The following is a 14,001-nucleotide window of genomic DNA, read 5'->3' on the forward strand; positions in this document are numbered from 1 at the left end:
TGCGGTAACCACATCCCTTTAGGTGTCCACTGCTGCGCATCCAGCCAACAAGTCTGGGAAGTGGGCATAGTCTCACCTTCACAGACCAAAACACAGAGATTCAAAGGCTATTTTGTATTTTGCTCAAGGCCTCAAGAACAGTTGGATCACAAATTAGAAATGAATATGGATCTTCCAGCACCAGAGCCCACGTTCCTCTAATCCAATAGGACCTAGGTTTCAGTGCGGCCTCTGCCATCAACTGACTGTGGCTGCTGAGTGAGTCCCTTCAGCTCCAGACCTCAGTCTTCTCTGCACCAGGATGGGGTGACCAGGACCCGCTGCAGCTCTGATCATGACTGGACTGGTGGTCACCTGCCATTTTGCAAACTGACGGCTTACACCTATGCAGGCTCTTGCATTTTTAATGTTAGGAGTTTATTTCCAAGAGAACTACTTTTTGTGGACATAACAACAAGGTTGTAAGTCAAGCTTGTGTTTGTATCTGGTTATAAGGTTAAACCACAGACTCATACAGCGTCAGACTTAGAAGGGATGGAAAGACCATATGGCCAAGTCCCCTCATCTCCATCGTTAGGATCATTTTCTAGATTACAGACACATGGCAGGTGTGCCTAAATATGCTTTTACTGATAATCACATTCACAGGAAAGTTGTAGGCAGATTCCAAAAGCAACTTTTAAACAGCAGGGAATTCAGTATATTTTAAACACTAAATGCTGAGATGGCATATTTCAGGAAAGCTTCAGAGGCCCCATTCTCAGCCATCTGAAGTAACCACACATCAGCACTGTCCTAGAAGTTTCTGCCTAATTCCAACCTCCACAAGTGAAGAAAGACAATCAGAAGAAGGTTCCAAGAAGATCTCCAATGAAAAGCAAAACACTTAGGTAGAAATTCTAAGCCCTAAAGAACTAAAGAGGGTGGCCTTAGTGTTCATACTAATTGCTAGTGGTTGCCATGGCCCTGAGTTTACAGCAGACCCAGAGATAACCAGTGCTGAGCAACACTGTGGAGCCAGAACTCCAGCTCTCCTGTCTGGTGGCTGTGTGACCTTGGCTAAGTCAGCCCTCGGAGTCTCAGTGCCCTCCCCTGTGAGGAGGAGACAACACAATCTGCTCCCTGAGGCTACGAGGAGGACTCACTGCTCAGCAAATGCTAGCTGTCATTACTGGTGCTGTTACTTACTAAGAGGAATGGGCATCAACTACAGTAGCAGAGAGGGACCTATTTCTGCAAAAGAATTTGTTATATGAAAATAGATTACCAACGGTGACCAGCTAAGAAAGAAAAAGTCTTAAGGCCAGCCTCCTGGGAAAACAAACTCATATGTTAAATGGTATCTTGGCATCTCTCCTGGGCGGCTAACCAGGGACACCTCGCTCCATAGGTGGTGGTGCTAGAGAAAGCACGAACAGCATCAAAGCTGCCTGTCCCCACAGGACGAAGGAAGTCTGGGCAAGGTTCTTCCTCCCCGCTTTGCCAGCCAAGGTGCAGGAACTTGCCCTCAGGGGACTCTCTCCTTGCACATAGCACCTGAGACGTCTCTCCAAGACAAGGCAAGGAGGATGGCTGAGCCAGCCCGTCTCCTCCTGGTTGTCCCTGGGAGGGAGGACTTGGCAAGAGTCCTCCAAGGAAACCCAAGACCTCTACCATGCCCTTCCCGGGTTTTCCAGGTGGACTCCCACATCGGGCTCCCTGCTCAGCGGGGAGCTTGCTTCTCCCCCTGCCCCTCCCCCTGCTCATGCTTTCTCTCTCACTCTCAAATAAATAAATAAAACCTTCCAAAAAAAAAGTAAGATTCTCAATAAATTGTGTGGAAAACTTATGTGTGGAAAACATCAGTGTGTCAAGCATCATACGCCCGCTGAAAGAGTCTGACAAAGCAGATGTTTGACTTTGCTGTAAAGCTGATCATGAGCTCGCTGGCTTTCTCTCAGCAAACACTTAAGATGTTTTTTCTCACCCCTTTTCTCATAAGCCAACAGGTTCGCCTTCCTACTTTATCCTTAAAGCCTGGAAGTAGCCAGAAAACCAGGACACTTCAATAGTAGTCCCTGCTTCCTGGGAATCTACAGGATGAGCTGATTTTTTTCAGAATTACAAATACTTCTTTCTCCTTTCAGAGAAGAGAGTCTCTGATAGAAATCAACCTAAAACCTGCCCCCAATAATAAAATCCAACTGGCACTTTGAGACGCTTGTAGGGGTCCAGGGAGAAGATCCGTAAACCACTGCATTTTCTTTACACTCATATTATTCTGAGTTCTCACACACATACGCTTTAAGGTCTCTTTTAAAAAGGATGATTCTCGGGCACCCGGGTGGCTCAGTCGGTTAAGCGTCTGCTTTCGGCTCAGGTCATGATCCCAGGGTCCTGGGATGGACTCCCACATCGGGGCTCCCTGCTCAGCGGGAGCCTGCTTCTCCCCCTGCTCGTGCTTTCTCTCTCAAATAAATAAATAAAATCTTTCAAAAAAAAAAAGTAAGATTCTCAAAATAAATTGTGTGGAAAACTTACAAAACTGCGTAGCCCAGTGGATTACAGTGGACATACTAATGGGCTGAAGAAGTCTGATCCCGAAGGGTAGTGAGAAAATCCAAAAAGTGGGGTAGCGTGAATATTAAGAACTTCCCCACACCTAAAAAATGCAAAATGGAATAGACTTGCTCGGAGGACAATTTTCAACTCACATTTTTCTAGAAGTGGGCATAAGAAGGTCAAAGATTTGCCCTAAACTCCCAAATATGTCTGTCCCATTGTGTTGGAATCAATGCCCAGCTGACAAAGCCTGAGCATGGTAAACGTACCCAAAATACGAACAGTTGTCCCAGAATCGTAACACTGATGGTCGGAGGGGGCTTGGCAGTGATGAGAGTCAGCACTTGTGTGTCTGCACTCCCGCAGCATGGGGACCCAGCCTGGGAACGCTTTCCCCGCCTCCATCTGCCGCTCACACACTCCAGGACCGAAATGGTTAAAGCTGAGGGAGCACGACAGCTCTAGAACAACACTCCTTCCCTGACAGTGCAAAATGCTTTGTTTTACCCCAGATGTTAATTTAAAAGTTACTGGTTGTACACTAAGAGTATGAATGATGCCCTTCATTTTCAGCTAAAAAAAACCCAATTTGGCCCAGAATGACAGTGACTTAATTCCTTTTCTTGCCTTGCTTCCACGCAGACATACAGATGATAACACTTCTCCCTCCCTGGGTGCAAATTCATCACTAGCATTACTGCCAACCAGAAGGCTGCACCCAGCACGTTCTAAGCCACTCAAAGGAAGTGGGGATGAGCCTGGAGGAGGTGAGACCTCACACCGTGAGCCCCTTGTGATGCTGACTCCAGCCAACAGGGTCTTTATGCAAAATGACAGTGAAAAAGGAGAACAGTAAAACCTCAGAACGCAAGCGAATACATGCATACTCGTTTACAATCCCTGCGGCCAACCTCGGGGTCACGTGACGTCACGGGAGCGTGAACGCCTTTTTGCGCCGTTGGCACGAAGTGCACACACGTGTGCTGAGCTGGTCCTGTGCGCGTACTGTGTGCTCTCGGCAGATCCAGCCGCTCTGGGTAACGCCTTACCTGCCACTGGTTTCCTGCCTGCCCAGGCACATAAGGTGCGGGGAGGCTCCGGAGGCTGTTCTTCACGGGGGACCCCCCGAGGGGGCTTCCCACGTCCCCAGAAGAGGAATCAGCAGCCAAGGCCATGGAGTACTGCGGGTAGTTGTACAGATTGTTGTAGTACGGAAACAGAGACGGCTGGTAAAAGCTACTGTAGTAGGTGGGGTCAGACACCAGGTCAGGTGTGTTCTCCACGTGCCCTCTGCTGGTGACAGCAGGAATATCCTGGATGACCATGCGTCCCTCTAGAAAGAAAGAAAGACCACATGGTATTAATGTGGGGGTCCACAAAGCTTTCGCTCGAAACCCTGGCGACCTACGGCCTTCCTCATCTGCAAAGGGGCAGAGCAAGGCTCTGGGACATGCTGCTTCCTCCTGGGGCCGAAACGAAGGACAAGTCTGTAAGGCTGGCCCAACTAGTGACACAGCTGGTCAACCCCTGCTGGTTAGTTCTTTTTACTGAGAATACCCAAAACATTTTAGTAACATTATGCTTGACCAGGTCTAACTTCTACCCAGATAATCCTATCCTAATGTTAAGAAATTAGAGATCAAATCTAGTTAACTTGGCTGTCTGCATCATTTTTACAACAAAATTAACTGTACTTCACTTTAAATAAATAGAAAAATCCCAGTGCCATAACTATGGTAGTCACGTAGTTATGTCAAAGAGCCAAAGTGAAAGGCTAAGAGTTGAAGCAAACATTGTTTCCTTCACTTCCTTCCACGGCTGATACTGTATCCTTCAGGAGTCTGGACAATGGTATATACCAGGGGTAGACAAACTTCTGTAAAAGGTCAGTAACTATTTCAGGCTTTGTGAGCCATTCAACTGAAGAATGTCCAGGTTGCTGAGTGGTTGTGTTGCAGTAAAACTTTATTCACAAGCGCAGGCAGCGGGCCGAAGCAGCCCAAGGGCTGTAGTTTCTCAACCCTGGCTCTAGATTTTAAACTGTGACAAGCAGACTTCTAAGTCATCTCTCCAATGGACGTCCATTAAACAATGTTCAACGAGTGGGTCCACGTGCCTGAAAGGGCTGCAAGGTGTCAGGATGCCCCTCCCTAGGGAGTCTACAGTCTCGGGCGAAATGTGATGGGATTACAAATAACAGCAAGGATTATCACACAGGAAGAACCATAAGCTTTTATGGGAAATCTAAAGGCTGGAAAGATGACTTGCAGCCTAGAAAGGATTACAGAGCTCTTGGGGGAAAAAAAAAACTGCATCCTAGCTGCACTTTAATGGAGGAGCAGAACGAGGTGGAGGTGGAAAATGAGAACAAGTGTCCTGAGACAAAGGAATGGGAGCGGGAAAGTGGGAGGGTTTGGAGTGCTGGACAGGGCAGTGGGGTCGAAGAACTGGGTGGAGGGAAAGGGAAGGAGAGATGGAGCTGCAGCAAGGGGTGGGGAAGCCTCCACCCAGCCCTCTGGACCCTGCAGGGTGTGGCAGGACCTGGGAGGATCTCTGAGCCAGGAGCAGATGGTCAGATCTGTGTTCTGGAGTGCTTGACCTGATGGCAATCTTAGGACAACCGAAGGGAAGAGAGACCTGAAGTGTGCAAACAGAAGTGAGGGGCCTGTTCCATGCGCCAGGAGACAACTCAGCAGACCTGGAGGGCTTGGAGGGACAGACGAGGGGGAGAGGGGAAGCTGGTGTGGTAGGGGAGAGGGAGGCAGGGTGCTCTGCTGAATGGAGGCGACCCCGGAGGCCCACGCAGGCTACCAATGAGGGTGGGCAGAGCAGAGGCTCTGAGAGCCAGGAGCCCAGGAGGTGCTGGCTGCCTCTGAGGAGAGGAGGAGGGAGTCACTGCTACAAGAGTATGTTCTGGGAAAAGCAAAGGGAGCCGGTGGTGGAACCGGGAGAACGGAGGAGAGAACACACTGTCACGCAGGCCAAAGTTGATGTGGATCGTGGAGGGACCAGGATGCCTTGTCAACTGATGCCAAGAGATCAGGCAAATCGGTTCTGGGAAAGACCAACTGAGGGCCAGGTCTTCAGGGCCCTGTGGTTTTTGCACAATGGAAGGAGTGGAAGCTTGCAAGAGATGGAGGAGCAAGTAAGCAACGAGGAAACAGACCAAATGAGCACAGCCAAGAGCTTTCTCTTCGCCAGAAAGTCAGTCCAGCAAGCAGGCAGCACGCCTCCAGGCTCACCTGTGCATCCCCATACCTAGCTCAGTGCGGGACACGCAGTGGTCAGTATTTGCAGGAGGGATCAATGTGTAATGGTTTTCCAAGTAGCCAGACATCAAAATAAATGTGAGGAAGACATAGAAGCTCCAAGGAATAATAAGATGTTTTTTCATTTTAAAACCACAGGTAAGTGGAGAGAAGCCAGTGGACAGAAATTCCCCAGCCAACGCATGGCCCAGAGCAGGTGCTCAGACTGTCCACTGGCTGTATGTGGAAGGAGAAAGAGAAAATATAAAAAAGGTGCAAGCTCTGGAAGGTATCTTTACAATCTCATTTTAAAGTCAGTGCTAAAGTCTCTTTTCTCTGAAAGAACACCAAATCCACCCACCTTAACCTCCTGCCAGTGTTCCATCAAGCCACTATTTTATACTTCTTTTTCTTCTCTTCTCTTCCCAACTAATGAGATGAGAAATTCCAATTTTGTTATTCTACACTGCATTCGGAGAAGGCACATGCCCATTCCCTCCTCCTGAACTGCCCTACTTTTTCTTATTTTAAACACCAATTTCATGGCCTAACAGGTGGTTTTCAGTAGCTGATTCTTTTGTGTTTAATGTCATGTCTTCATTGTTTTCCAGATTACATAAGCAATATAAATTTTGCAAAAATGACAAATTATATGGATATATAAATCAGAGAAGGAATGAATGACATATGCTTTTTAAATTTTTTTATTTAAATTCAATTTAGTTAGCATACAGTGTATTATTAGTTTCAGAGGTAGAACTTAGTGATTCATCAGTTGCATATAACACCCAATGCACATTACATCACGTGCCCTTCTTAATGCCCATCACCCAGGTACCCCACCCCCCTACCTACCTCCCCTCCCCTCAACCCTCAGTGTGTTTCCTAGAGTTAAGAGTCTCTTATAGTTCGCCTCCTTCTGTTTTTATCTTATTTTATTTTTCCTTCCCTTCCCCATGTTCATCTGTTTTGTTTATTAAATTCCACACGAGTGAAATCATACAGTAGGTCTTTCTCTGCTGACTTATTTTGCGTAGCATAATACCCTGTAGTAGTTCCATCCACGTTTTTACAAATGGCAAGATTTCATTCTTTCTGACTGCTGAGTAATATTCCATTGTATATATGTACCACATCTTCTTTATCCATTCATCTGTGGATGGGACATCTGGGCTCTTTCCGTAGTTTGCCTCTTGTGGACATTGTTGCCATAAACACTGGGATGTAGGTGCCCCTCTGAATCACTATGTTTGTATCCTTTAGGTAAATACCTAGTAGTGCAATGGCTGGATCCTAGGGTAGTTTTATTTTTAACTTTCTGAGGAACCTCCACACTGTTTTCCAGAGTGGCTGCACCAGCTTGCATTCCCACCAACAGTGTAGGAGGGTTCTCCTTTCTCCTCATCCTCACCAACATCTGTTGTTTCCTGAGTTGTTCATTTTAGCCATTCTGATTGATGTGAGGTGATGTCTCATTGTGGTTTTGATATGTATTTCCCTGATGCCGAGTGATGTTGAGCATTTTTTTCATGCATCTGTTGGCCATTTGGATGTCTTCTTTGGAAAAATGTCTATTCATATCTTCTACCCATTTATTGACTGGATTTTTTGCTTTTTGGGTGTTGAGTTTGATAAGTTCTATATAGATTTTGGATACTAGCCCTTTATCTGATATATCATGAATGATACATTTTTTTAAAAGATTTATTTATTTATTTATTTGACAGAAAGAGACACAGCGAGAGAGGGAACACAAGCAGGGGGAGTGGGAGAGGGAGAAGCAGGCTTCCCGTGGAACAGGGAGCCCGATGCGGGACTCGATCCCAGGACCCTGGGATCATGACCTGAGCCGAAGGCAGACGCTTAACGACTGAGCCACTCAGGCGCCCCATGAATGACATATTCTTAACCACTCAGTCACAAGCATTGGTGGGACATCCATATACAATCCCACAGACATTTAGGAAGGCATTTTAGATGTTTATCCGTGTCCCTGCAGTGGGAAAAACTGGATACCCCCTACGACCTTCCCTTCAAAAGCAAGGTTCTCAGTAAAAAAAAAAAAAAAAAAAAAAAAATACATTACTTAAGAGTTAAATAGAACCCCAAGAACACGGGCATTCTAAGATTAGGACACAGGTTCATGAATTTCTGCATCACAACCTTAGTCAGAACCTTTTATCAGGTCTCAGCTTTATCCAGCAACAAAATGATGTCCGTAATAATTCTCAAGGTAACAAGAGGATGGCTTGAACAAACTCCACAGTGAACCTCAAATGAAATGCTGTGTCAGGTCAGAGCAGGGATTTGTCTTGCTACAGCAGACTGCAATTAGCTAATGATGCCATAACTTTCCCACTTAGCCATATTTAATTTCTTCTTTCAAATTATATTGATGTTTAAGAATAAATAAAGATACATGTTGGGAAAGTTTCATTTCATACCAGTATTTAAATAATAAAAATCATTTAAGCTCTTTAAGAATAGATACCTAAATATTTTCTAATCCTAAAATGTTTAAGCACTCTTAAATGACATTTTAGGGGTACCTGGGTGGCTCAATTGGTTAAGCGTCCAACTCTTAACTGCAGCTCAGGTCATGATCTCAGGGTTGTGAGAGAGCTGGGCATGGAGACTGCTTAGGATTCTCTCTCTTCCTCTCTCTCTGCCCCTCACCCACCACTCTCTCTCTCCCTCTCTTAAAGGAAAAAAGAAAAAGTGACATTTTAAAAAGGTCTAGGGACATGTGGAACTACCAAAATATCTTATAAATCACAAATTTCATTTTCAAGTTGACATCAAAACTCTTGGTCAATGTTAAAAACAGCTTTATGACTCTCAGCCTCTATGTGCATGCTACTAGTACATGGAAATTTCCTAAGGTTGAAATAAACATCCATCAAACGGCAGGTGTCTCATCCAGTGGTGCTCAGAATGTGGTCCTTGCATCACTAGCATCAGCATCACCAGGCAACTTGCAGAAAAGCACACTCTCGGACCCCATCACAGACCCACTGAATCAGAAACTCTGAGGGTTGGGCCCAGGGGTCTTGAGTTCTAACAAAGCCCTCAGAAGGCTCCGATGCACTCAAAGATCGAGAATCACTGGTCTACTTTAAAGATTCAAAGCAACTGTTCCGTATGTTATCCCTAAAAATGTGACCCCCGACTGCATTAATGTGACACTCCTCAATGGCTACCAAATAAGAGCACGCAAATCAATACCACTTCAACCAAAATTTCTGCAGAGCTCCAATCGCAAGCTGTGTGTTTCCTGCTGCCAAATGGTTCCAATCCTCGTGGCCTACACCCAGGCTTTCTTCATGTATTCTAACCACAAAAGCTTAATTCAACTGTTTGAGCACCTATTCCCTTTTTTTTTTCAAACATTTTTTTTATTCTTATGTTAATCCCCATACATTACATCATTAGTTCTAGATGAAGTGTTCCATGATTCATTGTTTGTGCATAACACCCAGGAGCACCTATTCCCTTTGAAAAATTTTACTATTCTACATAGGGCTTCTGGAAAATCAAGAGGAGCAGGTAATATAAAAATCATTTATTCTTAACCTTAAATTGTATTTTTGTATTTATATTTGATTCATTCATTGGTTACCCTAGAACAACTATGTCCAAAGCTTTGCTTTAGCTGTAAAAGGCATAAAGAAATATTCAAAACGTTTCATTTCTTCTTAAGAGTCTGCCATCTAGGGATTCCTGGGTGGCTCAGTCGGTTAAGTGCCTTCAGCTCAGGTCAGGATCCCAGGGTCCTGGGATGGAACCTGGGATTGGGCTCCCTGCTCGGCGGGGAGTCTGCTTCTCCCTCTCCCTCTGCTCCTCCCTCCCCCTGCTCACGCTCTCTCTCTCACTCTTGCGCTCTGTCTCTCAAATAAATAAATAAAATCTTAAAAAAAAAAAAAAAAGAGCGTGCCATCTACGTGGGAAAACAGGCACAGAGAAACCTACAAAGCATTCAACTCACTGCCACAAGGACGGTATAGGCAGATGTCCCCCTCAGCAAAAGGACGAGATGGGAGCGACGATGGAGGGGATTTAAACATGATGGCGTGGGGACACACTCAAAAGAGAATGACAGCAACAGGGTCACGAGGAGGGAAGCACAGCAGTGCTGCAGGGACAGTGAGCCAATGAGCCTGGAGGGAGTCCAGAGTTCAGATCAAGGGCCCACCGGTGATGAGAATTTCTGGGACACTGCGTTGGCTCAAACTGTGGAAGGCCTTGAATGTGGAGGCCAGCCAAGGACCTGCGGTTTTTTCTCAAGCTACAGGGAGTTAGTGAAGGTTTTCAGAGTGAGGGAGTAAAATAAAAATGTCTTAGGAAAAGTGATCCAAGCACAAAAGATAGATCTAGGAGAATAAGGAGGCAGGAGAATAGACTACACTGGAACAGTTTATTCTGTATACGCATATATGGTCTCTAAGTTAGCCTATACAAGGCTCTTTAAATACTCCAGGCCTGCAGAGGTAATGATGGGCCTGGACAGCGAGGCTGCAGCAATGCACAGAAATCCGGGGCACGTCTGTGCTGTGGACATTTCCTCCAAACAACCAAGTTCCGCTGCTGACACCTGGCACCCAGGGAAGCCCTCCAGCTCCCCGATCAGACCCTTGTTCCCCTGCTGAGTGATCATGCGACACTCCAGCCTGTGAAGAACACAGCTCTCACCCAGACCAAGGAAGAAAGAACAGAAGCAGAACATGCCACCTCCCCAACCTCTGCTCCAGCCTAATCCCCAAAAGTGTAACTAGAGACGTTCTCTTGAACGCTGGGACATCGCCAAGGATGGCCCGTCGAGCCAAGTGTCACTACTGATTGGCAATAAACCCAAAGGCAGACTTAAAACTCAGAAACCACAAAATATATAAGGATATACAATTTGAAATGTATATGTATGTATGTATGTATGTATGTATTCAAAAAGTGGTTCCTCATCAACAAAGTCTTAATAGGCTATTCCTAACCCTTTTCTGAGTCATAGGGGGGGAAAAAAAAGTAAATACTGACAGCTGGATCTACTTCCTGCTCCCCGTGCCTGACACACACTGTGACGGGGACATTGTAACTGTATGGCCAGGGTGAGGAAGCACAAAGAGAGTGGAAACACTTTTTTTTTTTTTAAAGATTTTATTTACTTATTTGACAGAGAGAGACAGCAAGAAAGGGAACACAAGCAGGGGGAGTGGGAGAGGGAGAAGCAGGCTTCCCGCAGAGCAGGGAGCCCGATGCGGGGCTCGATCCCAGGACCCTGGGATCATGACCTGAGCCGAAGGCAGATACTTAACGACTGAGACACCCAGGCGCCCTGAAAGTAGAAACATCTTAATGAGTTTGCTAAAAATTCTTAAGCTGGATCTCACTGTTTATTTTTCTAGAATAAATACGGGCCAAGATGACTTAAAAATGATATTAGAAATAACAGAAAACACAACAGCTTGTGCTTTCCCAAGAGAATGTGGCAGTTTTCTTAACCAGCAGTCCCTCGTAAAAATTATCAACCTCTAGGTCCTCAAGATGCCAATGGAAGAATGAAGTCAGACGTTTTCAGTGCTGGTATTTATTACTGGTACAGGATTAATTTGTGCTAGAAGGAAGAAGAGGTCAGCAGGGCTGGACTCCACAACTAAGAAAGCAAGGAGGACCAGAGGAGCATGTATCTGGAAAAATGCCCCACGGCATTCGTCTGGCAGAGACGTGGGCAGAGATACTGTCTACAGACTTGATCTCTTTTTATTCCAGTGCTCTTATTTGTGGCTCAGTACATTTACCTTCCACACATCCAGTTCTTTGATAAGGCTTCCCAATCCCTCTGCTACTTCTTTTTGCACTAACATATGCAGCGTGAAATATGATTCACTCCTTCATGAGAGATCAATACCCACACATGATAAATACCCGTATTGATCTTGCAGTGTTATATGCTGGTCTCCGGGCCCATGGCATATTAATGGTAGTTAACCAGTAATTCATTTTAAGGTATGTGAAGGCTTTTTTCCCTACTCTTCTCTAGTGTCAAGATTCCCAGAGTTGTTGCACTTTGAGTCCTTTACATTTAAACCAAGAGCCGGACTCCCATTTTCAATGACAAAACCAAACCCCAGTCTCCTATACGAAAGATTGCACAGAAAACCAGAATTAACAGTTTACAAACAGTAAAGACTACTTATCATTCAGTGATCTCAGGTGAATGGTTAATTTACATATAGCAGGTTTTATTTTTCTTTGTGATCCCATGCCTTGCATGGTCCCTGTCCTACTTAGCTTCTGGTTTTAAGAGTTACCCACCAGGCACAATTGTCCACTTACTAAGTCTGAGATCTCAAAATTACCTATCTAACATGTTGTGCTGAGTATTAGGAGGATACAGAAAGAGTGTCATTTTCTCTATTCCTTTTTATTTTTTAAGGAAAATTAAGGTCTTAAGACTGTGTTCAGTGATGACCTGTCAGAGAATCAGGAGGATGACGGGGGTACCTGCCTGGAACAAGAAGTCTTGCTCAGCAACTTGGCTTTTTTTTTTTTTTTTAGCTTTCTTTCTGCAGGGCAACCCTTATGTCCAGATTAACAGCTCCTGGCATTTTCTAGACTTAGTAATAACGGAGAGACCCAGAGAGAAGCTTCAAGTCTCCCCCCTCCAAGGGGGAGAACCTGGAGAGAGACACGGGGAGAACAGATGTCCTGTGAGCTGACCGCTGGAGCCCCTAAGCGCGCACACAATTCTGAGACGAGCTTGCCGCCCTAACAAGGGAATGCATGGGTCTCCAGAGGGAGAGCAGAGCTGGTCCAGCGAGAGGCCTGATCACGGAGGGGGCATGTGCCTGCTGTCCCCTAACTGGTGTCCTTGATGACGAATGAGGGACCATCACCTGCACTGGTACCTTCCCCTGGGGGACACACATCCTGTTCCACACAAGAACCTACTGTGCACAAGGCAACCCGTCTGGGACCTCAGGGCACAAAGGCTGCAGTCCTTGTTGCTGCAGGACTCACAGGGACAGTCCGAGACAAGCCCAGGAGAGACTGGCCAAGGCTGTGGGAAAACAAAAAACCTGTGCGACGGGAGGGCGAGATGAAGTCCAGCCTTCCAAGTACACGTTCTGCTGCCGCTGGCTCGCTCACGTCACTCCTGTACACAAAGCAGGGAATGTGTTTGAGCCAATATCTCCTTTTTCCCAAGGGTTTTTTTTTTTTTTTTTTTTAATGTAATCTGGTCCTGGAGGAATTTGCCAAGTTCAGTGTTCTTAGGGTGAAGGCTTTTCAAAACAAAACGAATTTGAAGTTGGTCTTTCAAGCCAGGAGCAGGTCTGATTCAAAGTGTGTAAAATATCAATGTGGGATGCAAAGGGGTCTGGAGAGAGAGACTGAGGAAGGGAGAGAGAGAGAGAGAAGGACAGAGAGAGGGAGGGACAGAGAGGACAGAGAGAGGGAGAGACAGAGAAAGGGAGAGACAGAGAAAGGAAGATCCTGATTGTTGAGCATGACCCCATCAAAGAAACCAAGCAAGAACTTCAGGGGAAATGGAGAAACATGAAGAGTGGAAAAGCCTTCCAAGGGAGCTGGCCACGATGTGAAACAGACCACCCCGGGGCCACTGAAAAGCCCCAGGAGTAACACATCCATTGTGTGCGGCAATCCCTGAACTTGGGCTTCACTGACCTCCATGCTGACCTCAAACTTTCTTCTAGCTGACCTCTTAACTCAGGCAAAAGACCCTGTGGGCAAAGCTTCCCCAGGATGGGAACTGAAGCTGCCCCTCAAGCAACCAGGACCGCCCTGAGCCAGCAGACCCCGCGGGCCGGACCGCAAGATAATGCTCGACTTGACCTTCACCACCCACCTGCGTGGACCCATCTACCGATGCCCCGCATCTTCCTTATTTAACCCTGGAAGCATTTTCGGCACTTCAGAGACAGTCTTTGAGACGTTCGTCTGCTGTCTTCCAGGTGCTGGCCTCACTGAAATAAATCCCTTTCTTGTCTCCCTTCCGCTTGTCTCTCTGCCTTAGGACTTTTGACAGCAACAAGTGGTTGCAGCTGGTCTGTTTGGGGCCCCCGGAGCTGGGTGCTCCTGCACCCCCTGCCCTGGCTACAAGCCCAAGTGCTGGTCAGTCAACCCCTGCCCTCAAGGAGCTTCTCTCTGTGGTGACAAAGAGCACCAAGGAGAAATTAAGGGATCATAAAAGGGTTCCATA

General features: G+C 46.2%; 1 protein-coding gene across 1 annotated transcript in view; it reads right to left on the bottom strand.

The window, feature by feature from the left end:
• Window positions 1-14,001, bottom strand: part of DMRT1 (doublesex and mab-3 related transcription factor 1) — a 106,948-nt gene that overhangs the window by 60,477 nt on the left and 32,470 nt on the right. The window contains exon 3 of the mRNA XM_045882188.3: window positions 3,591-3,874. Coding sequence (XP_045738144.1) covers window positions 3,591-3,874 — 284 coding nt within the window. The remainder of the gene's footprint in view (window positions 1-3,590; window positions 3,875-14,001) is intronic.

Source organism: Mirounga angustirostris, unplaced genomic scaffold, assembly GCF_029215605.1.
Source record: "Mirounga angustirostris isolate CCGP_5_RB_7025 unplaced genomic scaffold, mMirAng1.0.hap1 SCAF_15, whole genome shotgun sequence".
Taxonomy (NCBI): domain Eukaryota; kingdom Metazoa; phylum Chordata; class Mammalia; order Carnivora; family Phocidae; genus Mirounga; species Mirounga angustirostris.